This window comes from Stigmatopora argus, chromosome 11 (genome assembly GCF_051989625.1).
Source record: "Stigmatopora argus isolate UIUO_Sarg chromosome 11, RoL_Sarg_1.0, whole genome shotgun sequence".
NCBI classification, from domain to species: Eukaryota; Metazoa; Chordata; class Actinopteri; order Syngnathiformes; family Syngnathidae; genus Stigmatopora; species Stigmatopora argus.
Window position 1 is genome coordinate 15,068,855 of NC_135397.1, and position 15,459 is coordinate 15,084,313.

The 15,459-nt window shown below is 39.8% G+C and overlaps 1 protein-coding gene across 2 annotated transcripts in view; it reads right to left on the minus strand.

The window, feature by feature from the left end:
- The window catches only part of meis1b (Meis homeobox 1 b), a 116,887-nt gene that overhangs the window by 16,138 nt on the left and 85,290 nt on the right, over window positions 1-15,459 (minus strand). For both annotated transcript variants that reach the window (XM_077612607.1, XM_077612606.1), the window contains exon 9: window positions 15,011-15,087. In XM_077612607.1, coding sequence (XP_077468733.1) covers window positions 15,011-15,087 — 77 coding nt within the window. The remainder of the gene's footprint in view (window positions 1-15,010; window positions 15,088-15,459) is intronic.

Genomic DNA, 15,459 nt, shown 5'->3' on the forward strand with positions numbered 1-15,459 from the left:
TGGAAAGATGCGGCTTGGAGATACAAAAGGTTACAAGGCAAGCTTTCATTTTAATTCACCGTAGACACACAAACACATTTAGCAAAACTTCTCTGGCCTATTTGGGCGCACACCAACAGAGGCGCACTACACATATTCAAAATCAAGAATAGCAGGAATTAACTGGTCGCTGGCAAGCACATGCCAGCTGTCAATCAAGATGATTTAAGAGTATAGACAGCTATAAAGCTTCTGAGTTATCATCGGCTTGTCAGTGCGCGGGTGACATGCATTGTTTGTTCCTCGAAACGCAATTAATTTCTTGCCTACAGGTTCTTCCAGTTCAACACACACACACACACACACACACACTTGATACATACAAACTAACTTGTTAAACTCACGGAGAAAAAAGATGATTCATCAGTAGCATAACATGGTACATGGCAGAATTTAAATCAAAGAGTTAAAAAAAAAGCTTAGCGGTCACACTTAAATGGAAACAAATATGAACTGATATCAAACGTCAAAATCTGGGCTTGTACTGAATTATCATGTTTCAGTGCAATTGAAAGCAATAAATATCCAATTCATTTAACAAGGAGGGCGCGTAGTCATCCTTTGCTCTCAATGGCATTGAAAAAGTTAATTAAATCATCAGACAGTTTTGATCAAGACACTGATGGCGTTTTATTTGTTTTACCACAGTAGCGACACTACCAACTCACTGCTCCAAAAATGAAAATAGTACCATGCAATTCAGCCAAACATACCAACGTTTTTTGTGAAGGTTTGTGAGGTTACATCATCAAAAATTGAAAATGTATCGATTTTTGTCAAAATACTGATAGAACAGTAATTCCTTAGCAATGCCCTGCTTATTTGAATTGTGGACCAATTTCAGATCATCAGCAAGATAAGAATTTGATATTTTTGATTTGGAACTGAGATGTGCGAGCAAGACCGAGATAAGACGAGATTGACATGGAATACTTATAATGTTTCCACTCTTGGAGTTTCAACCAAGGAAGAAACCCTGTCACACAATTTTTATCCACACAGTAATTATCAGGGAATGTTAGTATGACTTTCATTTCATAACAAACAATAAAAACATTTTCTGCCAATGAGTAATGGTCTCGCAAAACTGATTTTTGACAACTATCATTATATTTGGAGGAAAAACTCAGCTGTGATGCAAACACAAATAACAGTAGTAAATATTCATTCATTCATTCTTTTTTTGAACCACCTTATCCTCATTAGGGTCACAAGGGGTGCTGGAGCCTATCCCAGCTGACTTCGGGCCAGAGGCGGGGTACACCCTGAATCAGTGTCCAGCCGATCGGGGGGCACGAGGAGATGGACAACTATTCACACTTACACCCATAGGCAATTTCAGAGTGTCCAATCAGCCTACCATGCATGTTTTTAGGAATGTGGGAGGAAACCGGAGTACCAGGAGAAAACCCACGCAGGCCCAGAGAGAACATGCAAGGTGGACCAACCTGGATTTGAACCCAGGACCCAGAACTGTGAGGCCGACGCGCTAGCCACTAATCCGCCGGGCCGCTGGCTAGTAAATAGCCATTATTTATTTAGAAAAATTGTCGGGAAAACAAAATGACAAAAATTATAAGAACATTTAAATGGCTCAAACTGCACACACAAAAACTGAAATATGAAAAAAATCATTTTTTGCACATTCTTTAACTTGTGTCAACATGCTTTCTGTGCTCTTAAACAATCAGGTGTTTGCCCTACAGCGCCCCTCGAACAATCCCTCTATTGTAATTGGGGTACAACTGCTTTTCTCTATACCTGCCACAGCCAATTTTTGTCTGCTATATATTATAGTGTGTGCGAGTGCTGAATAAAAAGACCTCCCAAAAGGTTGCGACCAACATGTTGATGGTGCGTGTGTGTACAGTATGACAGTGACATAATGTTGTGAGTTTGTTTTCTGTGTAACCAAGGCGACCCATGTTGGGCACTTGCCTAAATGCAATCAAGAAGCATGTGTGTGTTTGCATGCGTGTCATGTGACAGCGTGCTGACATTTTCGGGGCGGCACACTCATTTGTTTAGCTTCCTGTTTGTTTTACAGAATATTTTCAAAACTCCTGGACATTTTTTTCTTGCCATTCGAAATGTATCAGCAAATGTCGAGGACAACATAATTTAAAATGAATATACAATTTTTATAATGATATAATTTAAACACAAATTTTCAGAGTGAAATTTCTAATAAGAAAATAATCATGAGTTATTAGTTCATTTATTTAACATGTTAGGTGAAGGGACGTCAATTCTTGAAAAAATCCACTTGTCACTGGCCTTTGCCATTTCGGAAATATATCGGAAATATATAATATATATTCAGCAATATGATTTAGCATGACCTTTGTGGCAGTGATTGATTGATTTTAACACTTTAAGGACAGTTAAAGATTAGGTGCATTTGTCAATTATTTTGACGTTTTAACAACTGCTGATTAAATATGTTACAAACAGTTCAAATCACAGTATTTCATGTTAAATAATGGTGTAAGTTATATAACAGTTTCACGATGGCAACAGTCTGACCCTGAAATTGATAATTTCATAATATTTTCCTAATTCCCTATATTTTTAAGAAAATGTTCTTTCAACATTTTGTGTTGGACCTTAAAGAGTCTTATTTACTTTTTGTCTGCCGCTGGTTGTCATGGACAGTCTTAGACAGAAAAGTGTCTGTGAATGTGTGCAGTTGCCCAACTTCTCTCGCCCATAGTGAAAACTAGCTTAGCTTTAATTTACTAGACTTAATTTGGACGATGGACTATTGCATCGAAGCACAAAGGACCAGTCGGTGGGTGTGGTTGCATGTGTGGAAGAGGGGGTGTGGGGGCGGGCAAAGGGATTAGGTGACCCCCACAGCAACTCTCACTTTTAAGCCCCTTTTAAATTTCACACTTTTCTTCTGTTTCTCTGCGCCGCATACAAGTAGTAATCCTCTGCCTCCAGTTAGCAGGAGTGCGATCCAACAGTGTGAAAGTTTGTGTGAGATGCTGTTCGCATGTCTAAACAAAGCCAGCAAGGCCTCCTGACTAATAACAGCCTGGCATGAGCCCAGCCAGGTGACCCCCACCTCACCTCGCGACAAGTCTGCTTGTTAAATGTGTGCACTTTTGTGTGTGTGTGTGTGTGTTAGAGGTTTACAAGCAACACACCGGCGTAGTTGACAACAAGCGTGATGATCTGCAGTAGTGACATTGCTCATAACTCTAAAGATTTATGTAGAAACATTACTCACAGAGGGCCTGCTAAACAGTGCAGTTATTAATAGTGTAAGAAAAATGACAGTATTGGTATTAATACGCGGCTATGAATTGATATTCTTCACTTCATGGCTAGGCCATGAGCCGGCGGCTGGCTGGCAATGAAAAAGGAGGTAATTTATGAGCAGTGAGGCGAAGAATACATAAGAAACACACACACACACACACACACACACTACAACATGGCACTCATTCATAGATGAAGTGCAATAAAATGAGTAAAGGTTTTAGGATAGAGATGGCAAGTTGTTTAGGGTTGTTACATGTGGGTGTGGGTGTCTTCCTTATATTTGTCAACTCATATGGCTTGCCCGTATTTTGAACAGGATTTTCAATCTTTTCAAATGATATGGCGTCCCCCAAAAAATTAAAAACAAACAAACTGAAAAATGACTTTGTAGTGTCTACAAATATAAGGTCAATTTCATTAGTATTTTCAATGGATTATTTGCAAACGAGAGCATGAACATGACTACTGTAAGCCATAGCCAACGGAAACCAAACAAAAATGAGAAACAAGTCATCACGCCTCCGCAAAATCATCTATCCCTCCCTCTCGATCTTCAGTCAGCCAAGTGGTACATTTAGGGATATCATATCAAATCAGAAACTTCACACATCAATGATGTTTCAAAACAAAACAATTGTATTGGTACGTATACATTTTTCTTTTTCCATACAATTTTTTGCAGCAAATTATGTAATTAAGTATTTTTAAATTTCAAAAAACACCCATAAACAGGCGCGTACATCCACCCCGGCACATGCAAAAAATTAAAATAGTGCATTTTTCTTTTCTGGTCTTTCTATTATAATGTATCACACAACTATTGTGTGATCTTGCTTTTCTCCGTTTATGTGGCACACCCTTGACACCCAACCAATTATGATGTGGCCAATTGTAATTTTCAATTATCCACGCACATACAGGCAAGCACGCACAATGAAAAATATTCTATTGTCAGTCCTTGTGTTTCTTAGTGTTGAACCACAGTTTTTCACTCATTTTCACACACAGGCAGTCCTCCTTGTCTTCCTAGACACAACACGATACATTTTTGCAAAATGTACAATTTGAGGTCAAGCAAAAAAAACATTATATTGCTCATCTTTGGATCTTTGTGTGGTCCAAGCATTTATCTCCAGTTTCATGGCATGGACATTTTGAGGTGCCTCAAGGCCTGGTTGATACGCCAAAAATTGTTATCACGATAATTTAAAAAAAAAATCAGTCGATATTGATAATTATCACGATAACTATCACATCTTTTTTCTTTCAAATTTGAAATTTCAAACTGTGAATATGTAAATAAAATACTATCCTTGATATTCAATTATAAATGTAACTGCATTACTTCATTATAAAATAAAAGAGAATATAAAATATGATGATTTAATAATTTAGTATTGTTGTTGTTCTGTTGTGCAATAAAGACAAGACAACTCCCTCATTAAAATATATAAATGAATGAATAATAAAACCTGCAGAATTTTTTACAGTCGTCTTTATTTTTATAAATTTGCCTTCAAACGAATTTTCTGGGCATTATGCAATACGTTGCATCAGCGACCCCCGTCGTTCTGATGTTTGGGTGGTGTAATTGCAGTTTGAATTTATCAAATTTCAAGTTTTTATTATTATTGTTGACAAAAATTGTTTGACGATAATTAGCGTTATCGTTTTAGTGTCCATACCTATGCTCCACACACAAATGTTGGAGGATATGTGTGTGTGTGTGTGTGTGTGTGTGTGCTTGTATGCTCAAGCGACCAAACTGAAAGTAGTCCTACTCTCATTCCAAGGTGCACAGGAACGTAGACGAAAGACTGAACCCAATGACCAAACTCACTGAACCAGTTGTTCTCGCATCGGTCTTGACAAACATTTCATGGTTTGCTACAATCATTGTTAGTTGTGGCCTGATAGTATCAGGCAATTAGCATGGGATTCCCCGGGAGCTGATGTCAAATCCAGATAAGCCAGAAAAGACACGGTTGATTTAATGCAGTAAGATAGCAGAAATGTAAAAAAAAAAACAGCTCTGCTTCTCTGTTGTGACGTCAATCTTATACAAGTCATTTACTGTCAACAGATACTTGGTAAGCCTCCTGATGGTGTAGCGCAGGGGCAGCAAACACGTGGCTCTCGAGCTGCATCTGGCTCCTGGCCAAGATGAATGAGGCTCTTTGCTTCTTATAATATTTTGTATATATACTGTGGCTCTTTGGCTAGGTCCATGTTTCTCGTTTCATACAACTCTGGCCAAGTTACATTTGACATGTTGAGGGTGGACACTTACCTTGAAATGAACACATTGTTGTTTCGTAAAAGGAAGTGTTATGGTGAACAATATGGTTTTACTTTTGTGTTTTTGTGTGTGTTTTGGCAGGTCGCCGCGTGGTTTGGGTCTTTGAGTCTCACAGTTTAAAATTTTTCCTCTTCGTGTCTAACTTGTTCACCACCCCTGGTATAGAGGTCCACTCGCCTGACTTCGGTGTGGGCAGGCGCGAGATCGATTCCTACTGGTGACAGTATGATTGTGACTGCGAATGGTTGTCTGTCTCTCTATATGCCCTATGGCTAACTGGCAAGCAGTCTAGGATGTAGTCTGCCTTTCGCCCCATGTCAGGTGGGAAAGGCTCCATCGACCCCCACAACCCTTACGAGGATGCATGGTATGGAAGAAAAATGAATTGAAAAGATCCTTGGTACGCATAATGGATTAAAAAAAAAACATAAAATAAGGACCAATCAGTGTAGTACTGTTGTCCCTTACTGCTCAGTGTAGTACTGTTGTCCCTTACTGCTATTGTGCACACTAGAATTTGAAAGAGCGATGATGTGCGCCTTAAGTAGCCTCCGGTCGCTTTCTACTGGCTTTTAAGACGTTGCTAAAAGTGGCCTTATTGACCAAACAATGGCTCAAACGCCGCCTTTTAAAGGGCCATGATTAAATTGCGCACAGGAAGGAGAAACCCGATGACCCTTGTATTGATTTTTACATCCGCGTAGTGTTTTAGCACAACTTAGGGAAAATCTCTTCTGGTTGTATGAGTGTGTGTTACTGTACAAATATCACTTCCTCGTGTGTGACTATGTTCTCGTCTGAAGTCCCTAATTACTATAAAAAGCAACAAACCACCAAGAGACAATGACAGTCAGAAATTCCCGACATGACAGACAGAATACCAGTATGAGTTGGGGATTGTTAATTAGACAATGCACAATTCGATCATGTAAGATCATGAAATAATTCAGAGTTACGAGAACAAGATTGGTCCTTTGCACGGCAAAAAACATCTCAGTCAAGAGGGAAGTTCCCTCTATCATGTGCCAGTACTCTACATTTGCCATATTTTTTAAGGATCACTAAATAGATTTTACACTTACAGTATGCTACACTGTAAAAGGAAAAAAAATGGTCAGCAATAAAACTCCCAAAAATAAAACATAAAGCTCATGAGTGATGTGAGAGGCTTTTCTAATGGCTTTCAGTAGACGCTGGGATCTTCTAAAGGGAAGTTAGCCCTGCATGGAATTAATTAGGAAGCTCATTTGACGTCCCATCCAATTTGGCTACGAGGGGGCGAATGAACAAAAGTTCGGGGATCGGAAATGGATTGGACTTCTAAAGAGTAAATGGCAGTGAAACTAGGTCTTTAATGATTAAATGCATAACTGATTAGCAAATGAATTGCCATCTATTTTGATAGTCAATAAACCATTTTGGGGCATTGTCGACCTCAAAATTGCCTAATTGTTTTTTTCCCCCATTTTTATTTGCCTTTAAAAACAGTATATGTTCTAGTTTTAACATTTTTATTTTTATTTTTAAAAATTCTAAACGAAACATGTAAATATTTTCTTATATGTTACCGAATCAATTATTTTTTTAAAAATATTTTATTCAATTCTTAATTAAGAAAAAACAGGGATTTGATAATGAAACAAATAAACTAAAAATAGTAAACTAAGGCCCGTCGGATAAGTGGTTAGCACGTCGCCCACTCAGTTCTGGGATCGAGGGTTCGATCCCAGGTGGGTCCTCACTGTGTAGAGTTTGCATGTTCTCCCCGGGGTTGCGTGGGTCTCTTTCGGGTGCTCTGGTTTCCTCCCACATTCCAAAAACCTGCAGAGTAGGCTGGTTTAACACTCAAAATTGCTCCTAGGTATGAGTGTGAGCGTGAATGGTTGTCTATCTCCTTGTGCCCTGTGGTTGACTGGCCACCAATTCAGAGTGTCTCCCGCCTGGTCTGAAGTCAGCTGGGATAGGCACCAGCACCCCCTTCTACCTTTGTGAGGATGAGCAGTTCGGAAAATGAATGAATATACTGTATCTCAGTCATTACCATTGATTTCAATTGAAAATATTTTTTCAACGAATTGGAAATACAGACGCTCCCCTACTTACGAACGCAATTGGTTCCGAGCGATTGCTCATAAGTTGAATTTGTTTGTAAGTTGATTCAGTGCTATATTTTGTATTACAATTTATGTTTAAGGCCGATATAAGTATATTGAAGGTTTATATAAGTGCATTTGTATGTTTAAGGCTTGTATAAGTAACACGCATTGGTTTGTACTGAAAAAAAAACATTTAATAAAATGGAGAGAATATGTACAGTACTGTAGAGATAGAGAGAGATTTATGTATTAGAAACTGGCCAAAAGAAGCGACCTAATGACGATTGCACAGTTTTCTTCTTTTTTTCATCATAAATGATGCGGTAGCACTGTATGGCATCATTCAATTGATTTGCAAACTTTGTGCAACGTTCAATATTTGGGTCCTGCTGCTCGATCTTTCTGTTTATAAATGGTACTTACGGTCGAACGATTCAATGCCCGTGAAACGCTCACCACTCTCACGCGCATCAAGCTTCGTTATTATTGCCACTCGTTTCAAATGAAATGGCTTGCCTCTTCCTTGCAACTCCCTCAATAGAAGCCTTTAGCTTTTTACCAACCATATTCAATATTGGATGCATGAGATATTTAATGATACAAATGAAAAAGGTTCTTTGCACACTGGAGATACATTCACGCACTTCCGCATTGCAACGAAGAAGAAGGTAGATGCTGGGTGAGCTGAGCTCTCACAGCGCCAGGCGTCGGTATTAGCGGCGGAAAGAAGTACTACTCCGAAAAAGGCGCGAAATACAAAATTGGACTTGCGAACATTTTTGGACTTAAACGCAATTTGCAGACATGTTCGTATGTACCGTTGTTCGTAAGTTGAATGTTCGTAAGTAGAGGAGCGTCTGTATGATACTTATTTCATTAACTTTCTTTTTGTGGTCTTTTTTGAAGGCCCACCTATTCATGGTTTGTGATATAGAAATTCCTTATTCATTCTCCAAGTCACAATGGATTGGACGTCTATCGCTGTCAGTGGCAGCTATTGTTAAGGACATTGCAGTTAAATGTACCTCTCTTCCCACCCTTCAAAGGAGGAACCTCCCCAGTGTGGCATCATATCGCCAATAATTCATGAGTGATCCTCGCCCCTCGCCGGCCTTTAGCATTTTTTATTTAATCCGCCGAGCTCCACTACTGCTGCTGGCTTATCAATAATGAATGGCGACGTGTGTTAACACGGCCATGAGGAGCAAGAGTGCATGTGAGGGACATAGTGGGCCACCATGTGTCATTGCTAGAGTTCAAATTACTTAAAAAATATTTGGAATATCGTAATAAGCACATATATAATTAGGTGTTCTCTATCTATTGTTCCAAGTCATGTTGATAGTGATCTCAGTTTTTTCGTTCGTACTGTATCGTCCTGACTTATGATCCAAGTAAACTGATTTCCAGGATGAGATAGTTCACTACCATTAAAAATTATACTTCTCAAATGTGTAGAAAACGTGTTCTTATTTTCTTATTAAATTGCAACATAGGACAGTAATTTGAATCATTTCAACAGGGAAAATTAGTTGAGAGAGAAAACTAAGACACATTTCAATAGAGAGGTTGGTAGTTAATGATCATGTCTAGTCAGTCAGGGATGGCGATAGATTTCTAATTCACTGAAACTTTGAATGTAGGAACCCTGTTTCCACCGAAGGCAGTTGACATCAGACCTCAAAGCACCACTGTATCCATAAATGTACTGGTTATCTTCACAAGGGTCACAGCAAAACAATTCTCATCTCATCTCATTTTCTGAACCGCTTTATCCTCACTAAGGTCGCAGGGGGTGCTGGAGCCTATCCCAGCTGACTTCGGGCCAGAGGTGGGGGACACCCTGAATTGGTGGCCAGCCAATCACAGGGCACAATGAGACAAACTACCATTCACGCTCACACTCATACCTAGGGGCAATTTAGAGTGTCCACTCATCCTACCATGCATGTCTTTGGAATGTGGGAGGAAACCGGAGTGCAAAACAATTCATTATTAGTAATAGCAGTAACAAAAGTAATTGTTAAAAGTCTAATATTGTTATCTTTAGCATTTGTTTGAAAACACCTGTAAAAATAAGAGATGGGTCCAAAATAGTCTTCAAGCTTGTCCATCAGTCATTCACTAATATCAAGAAAGGCAAGGTTTTTATGTAAAATATTACGAAATAATGTATTGAAATTGAATTTATGATTCAAAACAATTTCCATCAGATATCCTGATTGAGGAAAATGTCACTGTGTCTTTTCTACATTGTGTGTTAGTGTGTATGAGTGGCAGCTAGGCAAATTGACACCAAATCAGTGGGTCAGGAGGTAACGTCGCCGGTGGGTTGCTATGGCGACACCCAATGGCAATGGAGTTTCCAGGACAGTGCAACAACATGACAGCGAAATGGCAGCTCTCTTTCCCCTCATGTAACCTCACTCTATTGCTGTTATTGTTTCGTTCAGCACAAGAAAAATACGAACACAATTACAGCAACACATACATGTACTTCATCCAAAATATATGGGGGCAGCAGGATCCGAGTGTGCTGGTTTTAACAGCTAATGCCTTATAGATTAACCACCCCTGCCCTCGCTCTCTCTCACACAAACACACACACACACACACACACACACACACACACACACACAAACACACACACACACACACACACACAAGCACCCCCCTTCTCCCATACACGCAAAAGAACAGAGATAAACCTCCCACATTGTATGCACCTTCAGGGTGCGTTTAGGAGACCCCCCCCCAAAAAAATAAAAATAAAATAAAACACTGCAACATAAAAATAAGCATACCTGTGTAGGTTTTGGTGACAATCAAATTATTGGTAGGAGAACAATTAAGGCAAAACATGAACTTTGCACCAAAGTGGGTCGTTCATTTTCATTTTTGATTCCTTGAGACTTGATATTTGGCCCATCTTAAAAAAAATTACAGTTCTGGGGGTTGAGGGTTCAATCCCAGGTTGGTCCTCAGTGTATAGAGTTTGCATGTTCTCACAGACTTGCATGAGTTTTCTCTAGGCAGTCAGGTTTCCTCCCACATCCCAAAAACATGCAGGTATGCTGGTAGAACACTCTAAATTGACTCTCGGTATGAGTGTTAGCATGAAAGGATGTCTGCCTCCTTGTGCCCTGCAATTGATTGGCCACTGATTCAAGGTGTCCCACGCCTGGTACCAGTTGTTAGCTGGGATAGGCTCCAGCAACCCATGTGACCCTTGTGAAGATAAACAGTTCATAAAATGATTGAGTATGCCATCATGGGCTGAATTCAACTTTACAGGAGTGAGACTCAATGTAATATGGCTGCTCCAAATTGTTTCAGTTTTGAACATGGGTCCTTTTCTATAGATCTTGTTATGGTATATCATCCAGATTCCAATGTCTTTAGAAAAATAAAACTGGTGTTGTGGGCTGTTTGTGCCCTGACTTTTCAAAAATCTTTCCAAATAAATTCCAATTTAATAAATCACGGTTAGGCAATATTTCAATTAAGAGGCAGCAGCTTTTTAGCAATTTACCACCTGTTAGATCTGCAGGACACCTGATTCTAATCGGCCCATATTTGGGTGAATTGCATTGTAAGAGTCATCTTTTACGATTTCAAACCAAAATGTTGCACTCCAAAGTAACTCATAACTTTCCACTCACGTGGCCGGATGATTCGCCTAAAGACGTTTCGCCGACGGACGTTTCGCAGAAATTCAGCGGGGCGTCGTCCAACCCAGTCCGCTCACGGTGCACTATTCTCGGATAGGCTCAGGGGGAACCCCCGCCGATTTTTAAAGTGCTCAAACTCGGGAAATATATGGAGTTCGATAATGAAACTCAGCATGTGTCATTAAAATCCGCCCACGAAGCACTGTTCCCGGGGAGAAACCCCTCCGATGACCGTGGGGATATGATTTACCTACTCAGCGGGCCGGATTACAAATCCTAACGGGCCGTATATGGCCCGCGGGCCGAGGTTGCAAAACTTGTACACACACGATCCGGGGGCGGGGCGAGCGCGCAAATCCCGTTTCAGCGAAACCTCCGTTCGGCCGAATAACCGTTCGGTGGAACGTCCATTCGGCGACCTGTCCGTCTGTCAAACGTCCGTCGGCGAAACGTCTTTAGGCGAATCATCCGAGTACCTTCCACTCATGGCAATAGAATTGCTGCCAACCCCTCCCAATTCAAATGGATGGGACGTATCTTTATGTCAGGAGTAAAACATGATCCTTTTGGACAACTAAAATACAAAGGTTCCCACCAGGATATTTGTTTGAATCAACATTTATGACGTTTATGGCATGTTCAGGCCCCAAAGAGGCAATTTAAGCAACCCAGATACTAGCTTTTAACTGTGCAAAAAGAATTGATCCCCGATTGATTTCAGTGAGGTCACCTGATGCCACAACCTCCCTGCGGTCCTTATTCCACCCCTTTGTGTGCGTGTGTGCATTGAATTCTCCATAGACTGCCTGGCATGTTAATCTGCCGCCTGTCTGTGGAACATTTCCCGTTGAACAATGGCGGGCATCATGTTAACATCATTAGATGGATTAATCTGCTCTCCTCTCTCTTTATCTTCTCTTCGTTTTTTTTTCCCGTCTCAATTTGGCTCTGCCTCTCTTTTTCCAGGATTCATTTTTACAGATCAAACAGGGGGCCACTCTTAGGCGAACCACGCTGGCCCTTTAATTATCTTTGGCTAATAACGTGGAGTATGTGCTGATAGGCATCTCTCTGATAAGACTGCACTAAGTCGAACCTCTTTCTACCTTTTCCCTCAATGCTACCTCAGGTTAAAAGCCTAATTTTGAGTCTGGCTTTGCACCCAATTAAAATAGAGGTTGCTTCAAGCTAAGCTAACCAGCTAGTGAGGAATCCTTATGAATAATACGTGAATTTTCATGCAGAAGACTGCAAATCTTCAAAGAAACGTCGTGAACTGTCAACAAAATGAATGTGTGAGGTGGGGGAAAATGCAGCAATAACTTGGAAAAACACGAATCATATTCCCTTAAAAATATGTGTAAAATCTTAAAAGTCTGTGTATTTAGTTGATTATGATTGGTGATCAAAAAAATAGGGCCTATCTCATATTTTATTGGTCAAATTTATTGCAAAGATGTTTTTCCTGGTTGATAACATAACAATAAAAGCACTGGTTTTTGAAGATGGTGTAAATTTTGAAGTAACAGTGACTTTAACAGGGAAATGGAAAATGTCTACAATCAAGGGTGCCTTCATTTTCTTTATTTACAATCTTGGTGTCCTAGATATTTTGATTAAATACTTACACTGATGACTCAATGTTTATTCTATTTAATTGGCCTCCACCCAAGAAAACGACTGTTGACCAATCATCTGTCCTACCAACCATTGTTAAGAGACAACCTCCATCAAGCTTTACAATTTCCCCATTGTCGCAATGCTTATTTCTGTGGTTACTGTAAATGGTACCTGAGTATACTTTATAGAAGGCCCGGAGAAGGTGAACGAGCAGTGAACGTCCAAAATAGTAAAGCGATGTGCCTGTGACAGATGTAAAACGGACACGATCTACCCCAAGAGTTTATCTAGGTGAGTGCAGTTCTTTAAATTTGTAAAGCCGCGAAAAAACTGGATTGGATGGATTAAACACTCTGGATGTACGGCGTCAACCTAGCTAAATTTCTCCAAAATAAACAAACTAAAAAAAATCTTATTCTCTTGAGCAAGTATATATAGATACAATTAAGCTCACCCAGCAGTACAGCAGCATGACTAGTCCACACTTTCTCAAATTATTTTGTGACCTGTATGCTTTTGCTGATCATTTTCTGAACCGTGCATCCACACAAAGATCACGGGGGGTGCTGGAGCCTATCCCAGCTAACTACGGGAACCAGGCAGGGGGAACCCTGAATCGGTGGCCAGTCAATTGCAAGGGCACAAAGAGACGGACAACCATTCACGCTCACACTTATACCTAGGGGAGATTTAGAGTGTCCAACAAGCCTATATTCATTCTTTTAGATGTGAGAGGAAACCGCAGTACCCGGAGAAAACCCACACAAGCCCACGGAGAACCTGCAAACTCCATATAGTGAGGACCGACCTGGAATTGAATCCTCGACCCCAGAACTGTGAGGCCAACATCCTAACCACTTGGAGGCCGGGCTGCCTGCTTATGCTGTGATGGCTGTAATTTCCCTTTCGCTACAAATGGTTATTTTGTGACTAACCCTCCACTGCATACAGCAAGCAATTCTGACTCGATCTGGAGTATATTGGGTTGGTATTGCTTCAAAACAAATCATTAACAAAGCCTGGTGTACACTTCCCTCTCATAGATTTTACCATTGGAGTCACAAAGCTTGAAGGAGCAGTAACAGTATATAAGTGGAGCATAGCTTTTGCGAATGGTCAGATAGGAAATAAAAAAATGGGAACATTTTTGGACATTTTAAGGATGTGAATTCAAATTATTTAATTGTTTACTTTATTTATTATATTGACTTTTTTTAGGGCCACGAATACCATAATGTAATGAAAAAAGTCATCATCTATGACCACATTTTTCTTGATTAGCAAGTGGCACAATTAAACATGGCAAAGAGAGCATGAAATTGAATTTCCTCAGTTAAGAATATTTTGAGAATACAGGGGAATATTAAATTTAAAATAATCACCATCCTTACGGTAGATGTAATTCTCCTAAATTAGACAATTTTGGTATGGTGTGGGCGGAAATTAGCTTCAACCTTTCAGAATAATGTATTTTTTGTATTTGGGAAAAATTAAATCTAAAATCCATTGGTATGACAATTCCTCCCTTCCTTACCCCCAATTAAAACTTGCTCATGAAAAGATCACATAAATATAAGAAAAAGAAATGAAAAAGTGATTTGAACTCATTCGCGGCTATTGATGCCAATCATTCGTATGCAATTCTCCTAGTTAAAATAGATTGAACGTTGGTTAGCGTTAACGTTGATTTCTAAGTAATACAAAATCCTATGTGCTAATCACCACTGCTGACTGTGTACATGCCTGCTATTTTTTTAGGAATGATTTCAATTGGTTGTACGACTGTTAATTAACGCTAGTATTTGGAAAATGACTGCAGGCAATATCTGTTTAGATTGATCCTCAGCAGTGTGAATCCGTAAGTGCAGTGTTTCTGTGTCTGGGATAGGGTGGAGTCTGAGGTTTTGTGAGTTGCATGCTGGAGTGGCAGTGTTAATTTCGATCACTGGGAGCCGGCATGGCCTGAGGGAAGGATACGATCCGCTAGTACACGTGTGATGCTGAGCTTCACTTACCAGTTGTTGACTTGTAGGATAGTGAGGCCCGTATCTTGTGCCAGTTGCTTCTTCTGTTCCTCTGATGGGTACGGATGCTACAAGAGAGAGAAAAGAAGCACTGTTAAGGCGACATCCTGTCAGGGGAATGACTAATTTGATATTAAAGCAATAGTAGACTTGTGTAGAAAGGCTTTTCATATTCATAGTTCAAGCAAATACATAAAAGCAGACTGGTAATTTACGCTCGTTAAAAGCTCTAGGTGAACACATGCATACGCATTGAGCCCCTGCCGTATAGATCATTCTTGATTAGAGAAAATCCATAATAAATTCCAACTTGTTTTTTCTCGGTTTTAGAAAAATCATTGAAGATGTTCGTTGTATAATCATCTTACCCTACGGTTGAAATCAATTATTAAAAGACTAAAATTAGTACGGCATTCACACCCATGATGAGTGTATGTAAA